Genomic DNA, 18,084 nt, shown 5'->3' with positions numbered 1-18,084 from the left:
TAAAATTCTTAATTAGGACTTCCTTAGAACTCCAAACACAGTCACACTGCTGCAGCTTTCTTTCTTTCTTTCTTTCTGAAGCCTTTGAAAAAAGGTTATTATCATGTTAAAAAGGAATATTAGTGGTAAACTTTCTTTCTTTCCTTCCATCCATCCATCCCCACCCCCCAGGATCGAGGAAGCTGGAGTACGGTGGTTCTACCTGGCATGAGGAGTGTTTTGTGTGTTGTGCGTGCCACCAGTCTCTGGGCTCGCAGTCTTTTATCCCCGATAAGGACGAGTATTACTGCGTGCCCTGCTACGAGAGACGCTTTGCCCCCCGCTGCAGCCAGTGCAAACAGGTCTCGCACACTTTTACATTGATATAAGGACCTATCAGGTGCCCATTTCATTATGAGCCATTTCTGACCCTCTTTGTGTGTGTGTGTTTCAGATCTTGCTGCAAGGCGGGGTGACATACCGGGACGAGCCGTGGCACAGGGAATGCTTCCTGTGCTCAGGCTGTAAGATGCAGTTGGCTGGTCAGCCCTTCACCTCTCAGGGGGACAAACCTTACTGCGTTAAGTGCTTCAGCTGCCTGTATGCTCAGAAATGCACCGCCTGCAACAACGCCATCACAGGTGTGTGTGTGTTAGAAGTGTAATGCAATGCGACTATCTGTATATGTATCTGATTCCTGCTCCTGATCTGTACTTAAACCTGAAGTAGGTGGGGACTAACTGTAAGGTTTCTATTTTATTTTATTTTATTTTATTTATTTTATCCCATTCTCTAGCTAATTTGGTCTTGGTCAGTTCCCATCCACCAGCCAGCTCTCCCCAGCCAGGAGATCCGGGGCAAGGCAGCATAACACACTTATAGGAAAGTGCTATCTGCCCTCTTCCACATACATGAGCTCAGAGAAGCCTACAGTTGTCTATTGACAGAAGAGAGAGAGACAATATGCCCCTCCTACCCAGACAGCATGGCTAGTTTTGCTGTCTTGGCTCCTGACCATGGATGGCTCATGATTTCTGTACAACAAAGCAAGCATTTTTCTGTTGCACCACTCGACATTTTCAAACAAGTTTAGCTGGTTCTGTTTCCAGAAATATGAACAAACTTGTAGTGTAATTTAGTCCATCATGAATCGAAACAAATGACTGCTGTAAATGTATTGTCCATCTCATTATCTCTAGCCGCTTTATCCTTCTACAGGGTCACAGGCAAGCTGGAGCCTATCCCAGCTGACTACGGGCGAAAGGCGGGGTACACCCTGGACAAGTCGCCAGGTCATCACAGGGCTGACACATAGACACAGACAACCATTCACACCTACAGTCAATTTAGAGTCACCAGTTAACCTAACCTGCATGTCTTTGGACTGTGGGGGAAACCGGAGCACCCGGAGGAAACCCACGCGGACACGGGGAGAACATGCAAACTCCGTACAGAAAGGCCCTCATTGGCCACAGGGCTCGAACCCGGACCTTCTTGCTGTGAGGCGACAGCGCTAACCACTACACCAACACCACCGTGCCGCCCCTAAATGTATTATGTTAATGAATGTGTTTTGTCCAACAAGCTTCATATCTAACTGCCTGCATGGAAGTCAAAATATGATGTGACTTTTTTTTGGCAAACTTTCTTTTTAAAAAGTGCACCTATTGTTTGCATTTGCTTAGAACACATTATCTGTGAATTATGAATAACATAGTTGGATGTTTGTTCGATTACATCCGGCTCTGTAGGTCTGCTACTGATCATGAATCTCTCTCTCTCTCAGGTTTCGGCGATGGGAAGTACGTTTCTTTTGAAGACCGTCAGTGGCATCAGTCATGCTTTAAGTGCTCCGGATGCTCCATCTCTCTGGTTGGAGCCGGATTTTTCCCCAGTGGCTCAAAGATCCTGTGCAAAGACTGCAACAACTGAAGCACAAATTGTGTGTGTGTGTGTGTGTGTGTGTGTGTGTGTGTGTGTGTGTGTGTGTGTGTGTGTGTGTGTGTAACACTGATCCAGGATCAGGTGTTCGAGATACAGCCAGGTGAATGCTGACATTCTTAATTTTTTTAATCAGCTTTGCTTTTTAAAATGTTTTAAGTCATATAATTGTGTGTGTGTGTGTGTGTGTGTGAGAGAGAGAAATGTGCTTATTATTACAAAGCAGTTTTTGTGTAGAATAACTCATTCACAATATAATAATCAGTAACAATGACATCACACTTTTTTTTTTTAACAAAAAGAAGAGTAAAATTATATGCCATGTAACACCGATGATTTTTTTTCTGAATATTAAATATTATTCACAGTTCCTACAATCCAGATTTCGAGCCAGTTTCTTCTTAAAAACAAAAGCATTCTCAATCCTCAGGTATAAACCTGATTTGGGGGCGTGGCTACGCAAGACTTTAGTTTGCGATGTCACAAAATAAGCTTGACCAATCACATCTGATATGCAAATTACCAAAGAATAACATGATCAAGAGAAACTTATAATGTAGAACCAGTATTTTGGCTAGTTAACTTGGCTTATATAATATTTTTATGAACAAAACGATGGTTGTTATGGTAGCAGAATATTTTAACACTTTTTGGCTGCTGTTAAATAAATCACTGAGGATATGATGAAGTAAATCTCACAGCGACAGAGCGTTAACTAGCTGGTTAGATGTTTCAAGTTTGTTTTTACAAATCTGAGTATATTTTAAACAAGTTTAAAAGAGTGTTAATTTTATCAGATTTTAGCAGTGTGTTTAAATACTTATTAAACAACTTAAAGGGGTACCAAATATAATATATACAGTTGCCGATGTGACAAAGTAACGTATTCTTAAGTATTCTATCAAATTTATATACTAGAAAACAATGAAATATCTTGGTAATTGTAAATATAATAGTTGGTACGCTAAACCGCACAAGAGTCGCCATTTTTAAAAGACCGTGACGTCAGCGCTACCCACTGCACTAGGAGAGAAGCGTGTAATCATGGCGTCGGGCGCATCAAGTGAAAGCGACAGCTCTGTCGAATCGTACGAAGAGATCCCGCAAGACACACTGCAAGCAGGCTATGGCTTAGAAGGGTACCAGTTTGAACCTAGGAGAGGTACTCTCGACTCCGGTGATGACGAAAGAAGAGAAGAAAGCTCGAACTCGCTTGGTGTTTTTCAGCGGAAACGAGTGAAAAGACACGTCTGGAGGATTGTTATGCTTTCCATCGGTCCTGTTATTACACCCGAAAGCAACACACTGTGGCATTGTGTAGCCGATCACTTACAATTCATCCTACTTTCCGATTCACACGTGCTATTCCCAACCTCAATGAGCCAACACAACTGGGCACATACATACGTCATGAGTGTTACGCAGAGAAAATGAACGTGCATTCTGATTGGATAAAATTAATATCATAGCGGGCTGTTCAAACTGCGGAAATAGTTTGCTCAAGCTACTTTCAAAACACTATAACTTTCCAACCTTAGAACAAAAAACTTTTGTAAGTCTTGAATAAGGTGCGTTAATGTGTGTTTGTTATATTTACTCTATATATTGCCCTCTGTTCCCCTTTAAATGTGTAGTTTTCTTTTTTTTATTCCTGAGAAAGATAAAAATCTGAAAGTGTTGACACTTAAACTGTCTCAATCAGATACGATAACAGATTATTTTTTTTGTGGATATAAACCTAGACCAAATGTAGGACAGTAAAAGCCCTAAGAGAGAGAGAGAGAGAGAGAGAGTCAGAAATGGTTCATAACTGAATAGGTACAGTGGTGCTTGAAAGTTTGTGAACCCTTTAGAATTTTCTATATTTCTGCATAAATATGACCTAAAACATCATCAGATTTTCACACAAGTCCTAAAAGTAGATAAAGAGAACCCAGTTAAACAAATGAGACAAAAATATTATACTTGGTCATTTATTTATTGAGGAAAATGATCCAATATTACGTATCCATGAGTGGCAAAAGTATGTGAACCTTTGCTTTCAGCATCTGGTGTGACCCCCTTGTGCAGCAATAACTGCAACTAAACGTTTCTGGTAACTGTTGACCAGTCCTGCACACCGGCTTGGAGGAATTTTAGCCCGTTCCTCCGTACAGAACAGCTTCAACTCTGGGATGTTGGTGGGTTTCCTCACATGAACTGCTCACTTCAGGTCCTTCCACAACATTTCCATTGGATTAAGGTCAGGACTTTGACTTGGCCATTCCAAAACATTAACTTTATTCTTCTTTAACCATTCTTTGGTAGAATGACTTGTGTGCTTAGGGTCATTGTCTTGCTGCATGACCCACCTTCTCTTGAGATTCAGTTCATGGACAGATGTCCTGACATTTTCCTTTAGAATTCGCTAATATAATTCAGAATTCATTGTTCCATCAATGATGGCAAGCCGTCCTGGCCCAGATGCAGCAAAACAGGCCCAAACCATGATACTACCACCACCATGTTTCACTGATGGGATAAGGTTCTTATGCTGGAATGCAGTGTTTTCCTTTCTCCAAACATAACGCTTCTCACTGAAACCAAAAAGTTCTATTTTGGTCTCATCCGTCCACAAAACATTTTTCCAACAGCCTTCTGGCTTGTCCCCGTGATCTTTAGCAAACTGCAGACGAGCAGCAATGTTCTTTTTGGAGAGCAGTGGCTTTCTCCTTGCAACCCTGCCATGCACACCATTGTTGTTCAGTGTTCTCCTGATGGTGGACTCATGAACATTAACATTAGCCAATGTGAGAGAGGCCTTCAGTTGCTTAGAAGTTACCCTGGGGTCCTTTGTGACCTCGCCGACTATTACACGCCTTGCTCTCGGAGTGATCTTTGTTGGTTGACCACTCCTGGGGAGGGTAACAATGGTCTTGAATTTCCTCCATTTGTACACAATCTGTCTGACTGTGGATTGGTGGAGTCCAAACTCTTTAGAGATGGTTTTGTAACCTTTTCCAGCCTGATGAGCATCAACAATGCTTTTTCTGAGGTCCTCAGAAATCTTCTTTGTTCGTGCCATGATGCACTTCCACAAACATGTGTTGTGAAGATCAGACTTTGATAGATCCCTGTTCTTTAAATAAAACAGGGTGCCCACTCACACCTGATTGTCATCCCACTGATTGAAAACACCTGACTCTAATTTCACCTTCAAATTAACTGCTAATCCTAGAGGTTCCCATACTTTTGCCACTCACAGATATGTAATATTGGCTCATTTTCCTCAATAAATAAATGACCAAGTATAATATTTTTGTCTCATTTGTTTCACTGGGTTCTGTTTATCTACTTTTAGGACTTGTGTGAAAATCTGATGTTGTTTTAGGTCATATTTATGCAGAAATATAGAAAATTCTCAAGGGTTCACAAAATTTGCTAACAAAATAGTGTGTTGACACAGAACCCAAGAAGTAATATTTTCATCACAGAAAGACAAATGACGGTTAAAGTTGTGAGAACACTATTGCTAGGCAACTGGGAAACAAGGACACCAAGCATAAGCTAGCTAAAGACTGAGGTAAATGGTTTAGCCAGCTAGCATACAGTTGTTTGAGACAATCTGAAGGTATAATAACAGTAGAAATGACACCAAATCATCCGCGATGTCAACATTTCCCTCAGAGGTGTTGGTTAATTACTAAGAAAATGATCCTGTTAGTGAAAATTATCTTGTAATTATACTTAGCATTGACTGCTAAACAAGCTTCCATGTTTTCCTTGAAGAGCAGCGTAAACATTCAGTCACAGTTCACAGCTGATGGAAATTTACTGTGCAAAAGTCTTCAGCACATATAAAAAATAATGCTGTAGATCAGAAATGGCTTAAAAATAATGAAATGAAATGTTTCAACAATAATAAAAAAAAAAATACTATAAGCAGTAAGCCATAATAAATGAAACAAAGTTGATATTCGGTGTGAGACGACCCTTTGCTTTAAAAAAAAAAAAAAAAGTTTTTCTGTAACATTTTAATTTTGTGCTGGAAAAAAATACGTACGTTTGGAACTCTAAAATGTTTTTGTAATGTAGAAGTCATAAAATAGAAATCTATAACAAAGTTTGTATGAAAGAAAAATAGGGTGCCTAAGACTTTTGGATAGTACTGTTTATGTACCTTTGACAGACCTGATGTAAAAATCAACTTCAATATAGTTTTATTAAAGACCTCAATGTATTTGAAGAACGCCACCCCTCCCCCATTTTCAGAAATCTTCCAGCACTTTCTTCATGCGAAGCAGCCGTGTAGTAGATCAGCACAGCAGCATCATACTTGCCAACCCGCTGAGAATGAAAAGCGGTAGATCAGATTACGGGCGGCACGGTGGTGTAGTGGTTAGCGCTGTCGCCTCACAGCAAGAAGGTCCTGGGTTCGAGCCCCGTGGCCGGCGAGGGCCTTTCTGTGCGGAGTTTGCATGTTCTCCCCGTGTCCACGTGGGTTTCCTCCGGGTGCTCCGGTTTCCCCCACAGTCCAAAGACATGCAGGTTAGGTTAACTGGTGACTCTAAATTGACCGTAGGTGTGAATGTGAGTGTGAATGGTTGTCTGTGTCTATGTGTCAGCCCTGTGATGACCTGGCGACTTGTCCAGGGTGTACCCCGCCTTTCGCCCACAGTCAGTTGGGATAGGCTCCAGCTTGCCTGCGACCCTGTAGAACAGGATAAAGCGGCTAGAGATAATGAGATGAGATGAGATGAGATCAGATTGCGTGACCCAGTCTGCCCTTCTACAGGGTTCCAGGGGCATGAACCCCCTCCCCACCCCCTGGAAAATTTTAGGGGGGGGAAATGGTGCATTTGCCCTCATTCTGAGTGCCATATTTGAAGAAAATTGATGGAGAAATCAAACCAATGTACTTCACAAAATGCTGCTTCTCACCTTGCGTCGATGCTTTGATGCTGGATGATTTGATGACCAAGTCACCTTGAACTTGTTATAGCTAATCTTTTTTTCTTCAGCGTTTTCATTGTTCATGATCACCAGACTGTTTGGTTTCTACAAATACTGCCATGATTTATTGTAATATGTGAGCTCATTGCTGATTGGCTAGAACCGATGGGATGGCGTGACAGGATAGTGTGAAACAATTTACATTCAACATCATTATCGCGTCGTTTCATTGGCTCTCGGCTTCACTTAATATGACTATTTGACGATATATACTTGTGTCCCCTACCACGAGTTGGCCTAGTGGTTAGCGTGTCCGCCTCTCGATCATGAGGTCTATTCACTGTTGGGTAATGCCAAAGACCATCATAAAAATGGTACCTACTGCTGTCTGGCAAGGCACGCTGCAATACAGATGCGAGTAGGGAGTCAAACTCTTGCGGTTACCAGAGGACTAGCCCCCCACTGTAACCCTAGCTATGTAATAGGTGAGAGGCCAAGGGCTACGGAAACGGAGATCGGTGCTGCCCTGTGCGCCACATGGCGTGGGAAGGGACTTTGACTTGTATCCCCTGCACCGAAAACAGCTGAAGCGAGATCAGAAGATCCAATCCAACAGTGTTCACTGATTATTTTGTAATGTGGTAATTTTTCGAACTAAAATCGGTAGGCGATATTCACCTTTCAAAATTGTTAGACAACCGCGTGAATCGGTAGAGTTGGCAAGTATGCAGACTGTTAAAAGCATTTCAGGTCTCCTGATCACATTCCCAGCCCTGTGATGACCTGGCGACTTGTCCAGGGTGTACCCCGCCTCTCGCCCATAGTCAGCTGGGATAGGCTCCAGCTTGCCTGCGACCCTGTAGAACAGGATAAGTGGCTACAAATAATGGATGGATGATCACATTCCACATCTAATGATTTTACCTCAACAAGTGTATGTGACTCAAATACCATTTTTCACCTGACTTATGTAACCACCTTCGAGCAGTCCTGCTGAACATGAAGAACCACATTCCGACTGACAATTAACATTTCAGTCATTAACGACTACAATCTTAATTCTCTCTGGCAAGTTGCGTGTTTCACAATTTCAGCCTGTAACTTAGCCTTAAGTGTTTTAATATGTCACTGATGTAGATTACTGAAAAAAATTCTCACAATAGTCACATGTAGATGTCGTTATTATCGAAACCTACGTTCACGTTACAAACCTTACTGCTCAAATCTAGTTTATTCCACCTTAAAGGTTCACGTTCGTGGTTGTAACTGACCTGTAGGTTACGTGTGTCTCCTGAGGACCCCAAGTTCTGGTGTTGAGTGAGATATCTAGCTAGCTAGCTAGCTAGCTAGCTTATTTATGTATTGCTCCTTCATTAAAAAAAAAAACTTGCTGAGTAAGAACAGCTAACAAACTAAAATTAGTTGCAAAACATTTTTGTGAAACTCTTTACAAAAGTATGTTCACTTGCGAATAAAATTAGCTATCTAGTATTACGAAAGACTTAATGATGTTAACTAAACATGAACAGCTAGAGTTGAAACCGTATATTTACATACACTTTAGGAAAAGACACAATCTTTTTTTTTCTCATAGTCAGACATGAAATCAGACATTCACTTTAACTTTTTCATGTCTGTCTGAATATTTAAAATTATTTCAATGTACTTAATGCCAAATTAATCAGAGAAGGAGTTTTTTATTCAATATTTTAATTGCTTTTATCAAATCAGAAGTTTACATACACTGCAGTTTGTGTGCCTTTAAACAATGTAGGAACGCCCAGATGATGATGTCATGTCTTTGGAAGCTTCTGATAGGTTAATTGGCAACATTTGAATTAATTGGAGACACACCTGAGACACACACCTGTGATTGTATTTTAAGGAACACCTCAAACACAGTGCTTCCTTGTACACAACATGGGTAAATCTAAAGAAATTGATCAAGATCTCAGACTAAGAATGGTTAACTTGCACAAGTCTGGCTCATCTTTGGGGGAAATTTCAAGAAGCCTGAAGGTGCCACGGTCTTCAGTTCAAACCATTATACGAAAGTATAAACAATGTGGGAATGTCGAGCCATCATACCGCACAGGAAGGAGACGGATTCTGAGTCCCAGAGATGAGCGGGTTCTGGTTAGTGCTGTGCGTAAGAACCCAAGAATGAATGCAAAGGACCTCGTGAAGATGATGGCTGAAGCTGGTAAGAGTGCGTCACTGTCCACGGTGAAACGAGTTCTGCACCAACATGGACTGAAAGGCCACTCTGCCAGGAGAAAGCCATTACTCCAACACAAACATAAACAGGCCAGATTACAGTTTGCAAATGAACACATGGGAAAGGATCTCAATTTTTGGAGACATGTCTTGTGGTCGGATGAAACTAAAATTGAGCTGTTTGGCCATAGTCAACAACGATATGTTTGGAGAAAAAAAGGAGACGCTTACAATCCTAACACCACCATACGAACAGTGAAACATGGCGGAGGCAGCATCATGTTGTGGGGTTGTTTTGCTGCAGGAGGTACTGGTGCACTTCACAAAATCAATGGAGTAAAGAAGAAGGAACAGTATGTGGAGATACTGAACCAACACCTGAAAGCATCTGCCAGGAAGTTAAAGCTTGGCCGCAAATGGGTCTTCCAAATGGACAATGACCCGAAGTACACCGCCAAACTGGTCAAAAAATGGCTTGATGACAACAAAGTCAATGTTTTGGAGTGGCCATCACAAAGCCCCGACCTCAACCCTATTGAGCATTTGTGGACAGAGCTGAAACGACATGTGCATGCAAAGCAGCCAAAAAATATGGCCCAGTTATACCAGTTCTGTCAAGAGGAAGAGGCCAAAATTCCTGTCAAGTATTGTGCAAAGCTTGTTGAAGGTTATCCAAAACGTTTGACCCAAGTCAGACAGTTTAAGGGCAATTGTACCAAGTACTGATGAAGTGTATGTAAACTTCTGATTTGATAAAAGCAATTAAAATATTGAATAAAAAACTCCTTCTCTGATTAATTTGGCATTAAGTACATTGAAATCATTTTAAATATTCAGACAGACATGAAAAAGTTAAAGTGAATGTCTGATTTCATGTCTGACTATGAGAAAAAAAAAAGATTGTGTCTTTTCCTAAAGTGTATGTAAATATACGGTTTCAACTGTAGCTAGCTGGAAATAGCATTAAGCTAAGGTCTCACATAGCCAGAATACTTCACAGTAGATGCCGGTAGATGATTTTGGGCCTTCTGGGGGTCAACCGGCATGCGTTCTGGGCTGTTCCGTCAAAATACGTGAGAGCCAGGGAGCTACCTTGACAGGTAGCGATAGGGTGTGGCTTCCATCCCCGGAAAGTTTTGTCATGTTGAAAATTACCATGGGTTAAGCGCCGGATGAATTCCTCCCTTGCAACTGTGAGAGCATCCTTGAGGCATATGTGAGGCTACCAGGGGTTACCATAGCATTCCATTGCAAGCACTGAGCTCAAAATATTCACAGAACAACATTCTGCAGAAAGTGAAAAGTTTGCATGGTTTATTTTGTCTTGTCGTGGCTATGCTGTAGTGTAGTCATGAAAACCATACACACTACCATCATTGCCATAAGGCCATATGTCGCTATACGTCTCTGCCACCATTGGTTTTACCAGCGTCTTCCATCGTGGCTTCATTTGCATATTTACTCCGCCCAAATTTATGCAACGGATCACCTCCAAAACTGCCGGAATGGCCACAATAGCCCCAGCCATGGTTCTCACGGATCAACCAGCTATGTGTGACCTTAGCATTAGAAATAAAAAATGAAAAGCAGTTAATTTTCGAGCATTGCACTGATGCGTTGTCGTTGTGGTGGCTAAACACGAATAGCTCTTAGTATCATTCAAAAAAGAAGATCTTGCTTCTATTTAGCCAGCTTACTGTGAAGCTTGCTAGCTGTTTTTGACTCGAGAAAAAAAAAAGGCTTTAAATGCAATTATTCGTATGAGACACTATATTTTTGACTGATAAGAGTTAGTCACTGAAATGAATTGTAAAACGTTTACTCAAATTAGCCAGCTTGCATTACCCTGCTAATAAATCAACTGGCTAGCCATTAAAGTATCTTAGCGAAATATAAAAAGCTAGCTAGCTAGAAATGCTGTTAGAAATAAGATATGAAACGTAGTTAGTTGGACAGGGGTTCTCCACTGGAGTAGCTGACTAATGGCCCTTTTCCACTACCCTTTTTCAGCTCACTTCAGCTCACTTCAGCCCGACACGGCTCGCGTTTCGACTACCAAAAACCAGCACGACTCAGCTCGCTTCAGCCCTGCTTAGCCCCTAAAACTCGCACCATTTTGGAGTGGGGCTGAAGCGAGCCAAACTGAGCCGAGTGAAGCTGGGGGCGTGAGCAGACACTCCCCTGTGCACTGATTGGTGAGGAGGAGTGTCCTCACATACCCACACACGCCCCGCGAGCACGCTGGGATCTGTAAACACCGCAAACCCGGAAGGAGAAGAATTACGAATTACGAGAATTTCTGAAGCCTTATGCGCCTCGCCTCATCTATACGCTCTTGCCAGTATCTGTTGGCGTTGTCGGTGACAACAAGCCACAGAACCAAGACCAGCAACACTAACGACTCCATGTCCTCCATGTTTATTGTTTACTATTCGGGTCGTGAGACTACCGCTTAAAAGCTCACTGATGTCACTGTTTGCGCTGCTTAACGACATCACCTGACGTCCACCCACTTTCACTAACTCCACCCAATGCGTCCACCCACTTCCAGCCAGCACGGTTCAGCGCGGTTGTAGTCGAAATGCAACTCCAACAGCCCCGCTCAGCTCGACTCAGCACGGCACGGCTCAGCCCGACTCAGCCGCGTTTGTAGTGGAAAAGCGGCATAAGACGCTAGCTAGCTGTTTGTCATTTGACTATTTTGTCATGCAGCTGTGAAGTGTTCTTTAGCGACAGTGTGGAGGCATGGTAAGAATGCAAATGAGACAAATTAGTCAAGAACGTCAACATTTCTGTCTGATGAACTCGTGAGAAAAGACTCCAGATCGCTAAAATTGCACTGTAATTCTAATGATGGCTTATTCAGTAATGTATAGCTATTCATATTTAGCTATCATGCTTCAAGTACCGGCTAGTGGCCTAGTGGTAGCGTGTCCGCCTCTCGATCAGGAGATCATGAGTTCTATTCACGGACGGGTCATACCCAAAGACCATCATAAAAATGGTACCTACTACCATCTGGCAAGGCACGCTGCAATACATATGTGAGTGGGGAGTCAAACTCTCGTGGTTATCAGAGGACTAGCCCCCCACTGTAACCCTAGCTATGTAATAGGCGAGAGGCCGAGGGCTATGGAAATGGAGATCGGCGCCGCCCGATGCGCCATATCAGAGTTGGGCCTGGTTAGTACTTGAGTGGGAGACTGCCTAGGAATACCAGGTACTGGGCTTGGGAAGGACTTTGATTTGATCATGCTTCAAATACAGCCATTTAATAGAAATCACAAGAGAAAAATATCTTTATCTTTAGCCATCATTATCTTTAATTCATTCTAATCTGGAACATGAGCATTTGGAGCGCTTTAGGCATGTAACATGACCGTCAGCTTTATATTTGCACATCAGCTTTACAGATGTATTCTGGATTTTGCTTCACCGTGTCACAAGAATGTCCAATCATCTGTCAGTTCTGTTGTTTAAAGTTTAAGTTTGTCATGTCCGCATGGATGGGTTACACGTTTATCCTAATATTCTCATAATGTTGCACTTTGTCCGTTCAACGTGTAAACACTGCAGTTATAAGCGTTTTATAATACAGCGGGAGGAAACAACAACGCAGCTGGTGAGGAGTATATTCTATTATAGACAGAAAATAACATCAAATTACATTCACCGAAAAGTATAAATTAGACATATACACTCGCCAGCCGCTTTAATAGGAACTTGTTCTTGGCTGCAGGAGTGGAACCCAGTGTGTTCTACTGCTGTTGCTTTTCTGCTGAGATGCTTTTCTGCTCACCACGGTTGTAAAGAGTGATTATATGAGTTACTACAGTGGGGCTTGAAAGTTTGTGAACCCTTTAAAATTTTCTGTATTTCTGCATAAATATGACCTAAAACATCATCAGATTTTCACACAAGTCCTAAAAGTAGATAAAGAGAACCCAGTGAAACAAACGAGACAAAAATATCATACTTGGTCATTTATTTCTTGAGGAAAATGATCCAATATTACATATCTGGGAGTGGCAAAAGTATGTGAACCTCTAGGATTAGCAGTTAATTTGAAGGTGAAATTAGAGTCAGGTGTTTTCAATCAGTGGGATGATAATCAGGTGTGAGTGGGCACCCTGTTTTATTTAAAGAACAGGGATCTATCAAAGTCTGATCTTCACAACACATGTTTGTGGAAGTGTATCGTGGCATGAACAAAGGAGATTTCTGAGGACCTCAGAAAAAGCGTTGTTGATGCTCATCAGGCTGGAAAAGGTTACAAAACCATCTCTAAAGAGTTTGGACTCCACCAATCCACAGTCAGACAGATTGTGTACAAATGGAGGAAATTCAAGACCATTGTTACCCTCCCCAGGAGTGGTCGACCAACAAAGATCACTCTGAGAGCAAGGTGTGTAATAGTCGGCGAGATCACAAAGGACCCCAGGGTAACTTCTAAGCAACTGAAGGCCTCTCTCACATTGGCTAATGTTAATGTTCATGAGTCCACCATCAGGATAACACTGAACAACAATGGTGTGCATGGCAGGGTTGCAAGGAGAAAGCCACTGCTCTCCAAAAAGAACATTGCTGCTCGTCTGCAGTTTGCTAAAGATCACATGGACAAGCCAGAAGGCTATTGGAAAAATATTTTGTAGATGGATGAGACCAAAATAGAACTTTTTGGTTTAAATGAGAAGCGTTATGTTTGGAGAAAGGAAAACACTGCATTCCAGCATAAGAACCTTATCCCATCTGTGAAACATGGTGGTGGTAGTATCATGGTTTGGGCCTGTTTTACTGTATCTGGGCCAGGACAGCTTGCCATCGTTGATGGAACAATGAATTCTGAATTATACCAGTGAATTCTAAAGGAAAATGTCAGGACATCTGTCCATGAACTGAATCTCAAGAGAAGGTGGGTCATGCAGCAAGACAACGACCCTAAGCACACAAGTTGTTCTACCAAAGAATGGTTAAAGAAGAATAAAGTTAATGTTTTGGAATGGCCAAGTCAAAGTCCTGACCTTAATCCAATCAAAACGTTGTGGAAGGACCTGAAGCGAGCAGTTCATGTGAGGAAACCCACCAACATCCCAGAGTTGAAGCTGTTCTGTACGGAGGAACGGGCTAAAATTCCTCCAAGCCGGTGTGCAGGACTGATCAACAATTACCGGAAACGTTTAGTTGCAGTTATTGCTGCACAAGGGGGTCACACCAGATACTGAAAGCAAAGGTTCACAAACTTTTGCCACTCACAGATATGTAATATTGGATCATTTTCCTCAATAAATAAATGATCAAGTATAATATTTTTGTCTCATTTGTTTAACTGAGTTCTCTTTATCTACTTTTAGGACTTGTGTGAAAATCTGATGTTGTTTTAGGTCATATTTATGCAGAAACATAGAAAATTCTAAAGGGTTCACAAACTTTCAAGCACCACTGTATATCCTTCCTGGCAAAAAAAAAATAAAGCTCGAACCACTTCAAATCTGTCCAATTTCTGATCTCTGACGTCTCTTATCAACAAGGCGTTTGTTTCCACCCACAGAACTTTCCCTCACTCACTCAGTGTTTTTTGTTTTTCGCACCATTCTGTGTAAACTCTAGAGACTGTTGTGTGTGCAAACCCCAGGAGATCAGCAGTTTCTGAAATACTCAAACCGAAATTACGCATCTGGCTCAAACCAACAGCCATGCCACAGTGAAAGAAAGTCACACGTCACTTTAAGATCACAATTTTTCCCATTCTGATGTTTGAACATTGTGAACATTAACCGAAGCTCTTGATTTGTATCTGCATGATTTGATGCATCGTGCTGCTCTCAAGGGATCGGCTGATTAGAGAACTGCACCAAACAGCAGGTGTACCTAATGGGCATTCCTAATAAAGTGGCCGATCAATGTCCATTCATATAAAAATGTAAAAATAATCTCAAATCTGTTAGAAAGTGAAATTTGCTCCTACATGTAATGAAATGGATTTGTGTTGTGTTGTACTGTATTGGCACGCTTATACAATAAAACAAGCATTACAGCTGCAGAATTGCTTTTTTTTCCTACTCTCCTGTGTTACAGAAGATATTCGGAAATGCGTGATGACTAGGGCTGCATACCGGTACTGTGTACCGGTACTGTTCGGTACAGGTCCAAAATACCAGATCATGAAGTACCGGTACTGTACCGATATAAATTTACACCAAGTATCTGCTTATTTTGTGACTGAAGATGCGTAAATCCGACCACAAAGATGAAAATTTAGCACTGGAAAAGACGTAAAACGCCGCGCTGAAACTTGAAATCAGCGCCATCTTTGATTTGAGATCCTCTCGCCACAGTCTCACGAGACATTGCGAGAGCTTGGCTGATCCAGCGTTCTGATTGGTCAAAAAGACTCAAAAGCAGGTCAGCCATTTTCCTTTGCTGGCATTGGCGGCCTTTGCTGCTGTGTGTAATTTTGCCGCGTAAGTTAAAGGCCGCGGACTGCGCGGAGTGAATTTGTTTGTCATGCTACGTGGGAAGACCAGTAAGGTCTGGGATCACGTAACAAAGCTTTCAGGGGGCCAGAACACAAGTTGTCTCACTGTGAGACAACTTATGACTTTTTGTCCCAAGTTAACCAAGTGTGAGACTGAGAGGGTGACTGAGAAGTGAGGTAGGAAACCTAGTTATGTTCGGTTTTCTTTGAATAAAGATACTGACAAGTTGTCAACAGTTTATTAATGTTTCTGTCATTACTGAAGAAGTTCAGAAGAACACATGTTAATTTGAAAAATTGTTCAGGTACAGGTACAGGTCCGGACCTGTACCTAAACCTCTGTACCGGTACCTGTACCTGATGTTACGTTTAGGTACGCAGCCCTAGTGATGACATTTTTCAGGTATAATTCTCTTCAAAAGGAAGAAGGACACGTATGTAATAATACATAGGTCTGTTTGTTTTTAAATTCCATTACTCTTTTAAAAGTAAAATGTACAACCCCAATTCCAAAAAAAAAAAGGGACGCTGTGTAAACTATAAATTAAAACAGACTGTGGAGATTTGCAAATAATGGAAACCCTATATTTAATTGAAAATAGTACAAAGACAACATATCAAATGTTGAAACTGAGAAATTTGATTGTTTTTTTATATATATATATATATTCTTATTTTGAATTTGATCTCACCAACATGTTTCAAAAAAGTTAGGACAGGAGTGTGTTTACCACTGTTTTGCATCACCTCTACTTTTAACAACACTCTAAACGTTTGGGAACTGAGGAGACCAATTGCTGCAGTTTGGAAAGTGAAATGTTGTCCCATTCTTGCCTGTTGTATACTGTAATTTCAGTTGCTCAACAGTTTGGGGTCTCCTTTGTTGCATTTTGCGCTTCATAATGCGCCAAATGTTTTAAATGGGAGACAGGTCTGGACTGCAGGCAGGCCAGTTTAGCGCCTAGACTCTTTTACTACGGAGCCATGCAGTTTTAATATGTGCAGAAAGCGGTTTGGTATTGTCTTGCTGAAAGAAGGAAGGCCTTCACTGAAAAAGATTTTGTCTGGATGGCAGCATATTGCTCTGAAATGTGTATATATCATTCAGCGTTAATGATGCCTTCCCAGATGTACAAGCTACCCATGTCATGTGCACTAATGTCCCCTCATACCATCACAGACGCTGGATTTTGAACTGTGTGCTGATAACAAGCCGGATGGTCCCTCTCCTCTTTAGCCTGGAGGATGTGGTGTCCATGATTTCTAAAAAGAATTTCTACTTTTGATTCGTCAGACCTCGGGACAGTTTTCCACTTTGCCTCAGTCCATCGTAAAAGAGCTCGGGCCCAGAGAAGGCAGCGGTGTTTCTGGATATTGTTTATATCTGGTTTTAACTTGCATTTGTGGATGCAGGAATGAAGTGTTTTCACAGACGATGGTTTTCTGAAGTGTTCCTGAGCCCATACAGTGATTTCCACTACAGACACGTGTCTGCTTTTAATGCAGTGTCTCCTGAGGGCCTGAAGATCACAGACATCCAGTGTCAGTTTTCAGTCTTGTCTCTTGCATACAGAGATTTCTCCAGATTCTCTGAAGCTTTTAATGATATTATGGACCATAGATGATGTGATCCACAAATTCTTTGCAGTTTTACATTGAGGAACGTTATTCTTAAATTGTTGCACTGTTTGCCCACGCAGTCTTTCACAGAGCAGTGAACCCCTCCCCATCTTTACTTCTAAGAGAGTCCGCCTCTCTGGGATGCTCTTTTTATACCCAATCATCTTACTGACCTGTTGCCAATTAACCTAATTAGTTTTTTTTGTTTGTTTTTGTTGCCCCGTCCCAACTTTTCTGAGCATATATTAAAAAAAAACAATAACATTTCTCAGGGCGGCACGGTGGTGTAGTGGTTAGCTCTGTCGCCTCACAGCAAGAAGGTCCGTGTTTGAGCCCAGCGGCCGACGAGGGCCTTTCTGTGTGGAGTTTGCATGTTCTCCCTGTGTCCGCGTGGGTTTCCTCCGGGTGCTCCGGTTTCCCCCACAGTCCAAAGACATGCAGGTTAGGTTAACTGGTGACTCTAAATTGACCGTAGGTGTGAATGTGAATGGTTGTCTGTGTCTATGTGTCAGCCCTGTGATGACCTGGCGACTTGTCCAGGGTGTACCCCGCCTTTCGCCCGTAGTCAGCTGGGATAGGCTCCAGCTCGCCTGCGACCCTGTAGGACAGGATAAAGCGGCTAGAGATAATGGATGGATGGATGGATGGATACAATTTCTCAGTTTCAACATTTGATATGTTGTCTTTGTACTATTTTCAATGAAATACAGTATAGAGTTTCCATGATTTGCAAATCATCAAATTGTTTTTATTTACGTTTTACACAGCGTCCCAACTTTTTTTTGGAATTGGGGTTGTATATTTTATGTCACATACATAATCAGTCTTTACTTACTTAAAACTAAAAGCCTCTGTTGTGATTTATTGGAATAAAACATTTTGGAGCATGCTCATCTCAGCAAATAATCAACGATTCGAAT

At 41.7% G+C, this 18,084-nt stretch overlaps 1 protein-coding gene across 5 annotated transcripts in view; it reads left to right on the top strand.

Moving 5' to 3' along the window:
• The window catches only part of fhl3b (four and a half LIM domains 3b), a 41,088-nt gene extending 38,815 nt beyond the window's left edge, over positions 1-2,273 (top strand). For 4 of the 5 annotated variants that reach the window (XM_060915371.1, XM_060915370.1, XM_060915372.1 and 1 more), the window contains 3 exons: positions 172-341; positions 434-620; positions 1,766-2,273. In XM_060915371.1, the coding sequence (XP_060771354.1) occupies positions 172-341; positions 434-620; positions 1,766-1,911 (503 nt within the window). In that variant the 3' untranslated portion in view covers positions 1,912-2,273. The remainder of the gene's footprint in view (positions 1-171; positions 342-433; positions 621-1,765) is intronic. The other variant, XM_060915369.1, reaches the window with a different exon arrangement.
• Positions 2,274-18,084: the final 15,811 nt, after the last annotated feature.

The sequence above is a fragment of the Neoarius graeffei genome, chromosome 2 (genome assembly GCF_027579695.1).
Source record: "Neoarius graeffei isolate fNeoGra1 chromosome 2, fNeoGra1.pri, whole genome shotgun sequence".
Lineage (NCBI taxonomy): Eukaryota > Metazoa > Chordata > Actinopteri > Siluriformes > Ariidae > Neoarius > Neoarius graeffei.
This window is presented reverse-complemented; position numbering and strand designations above follow the sequence as displayed.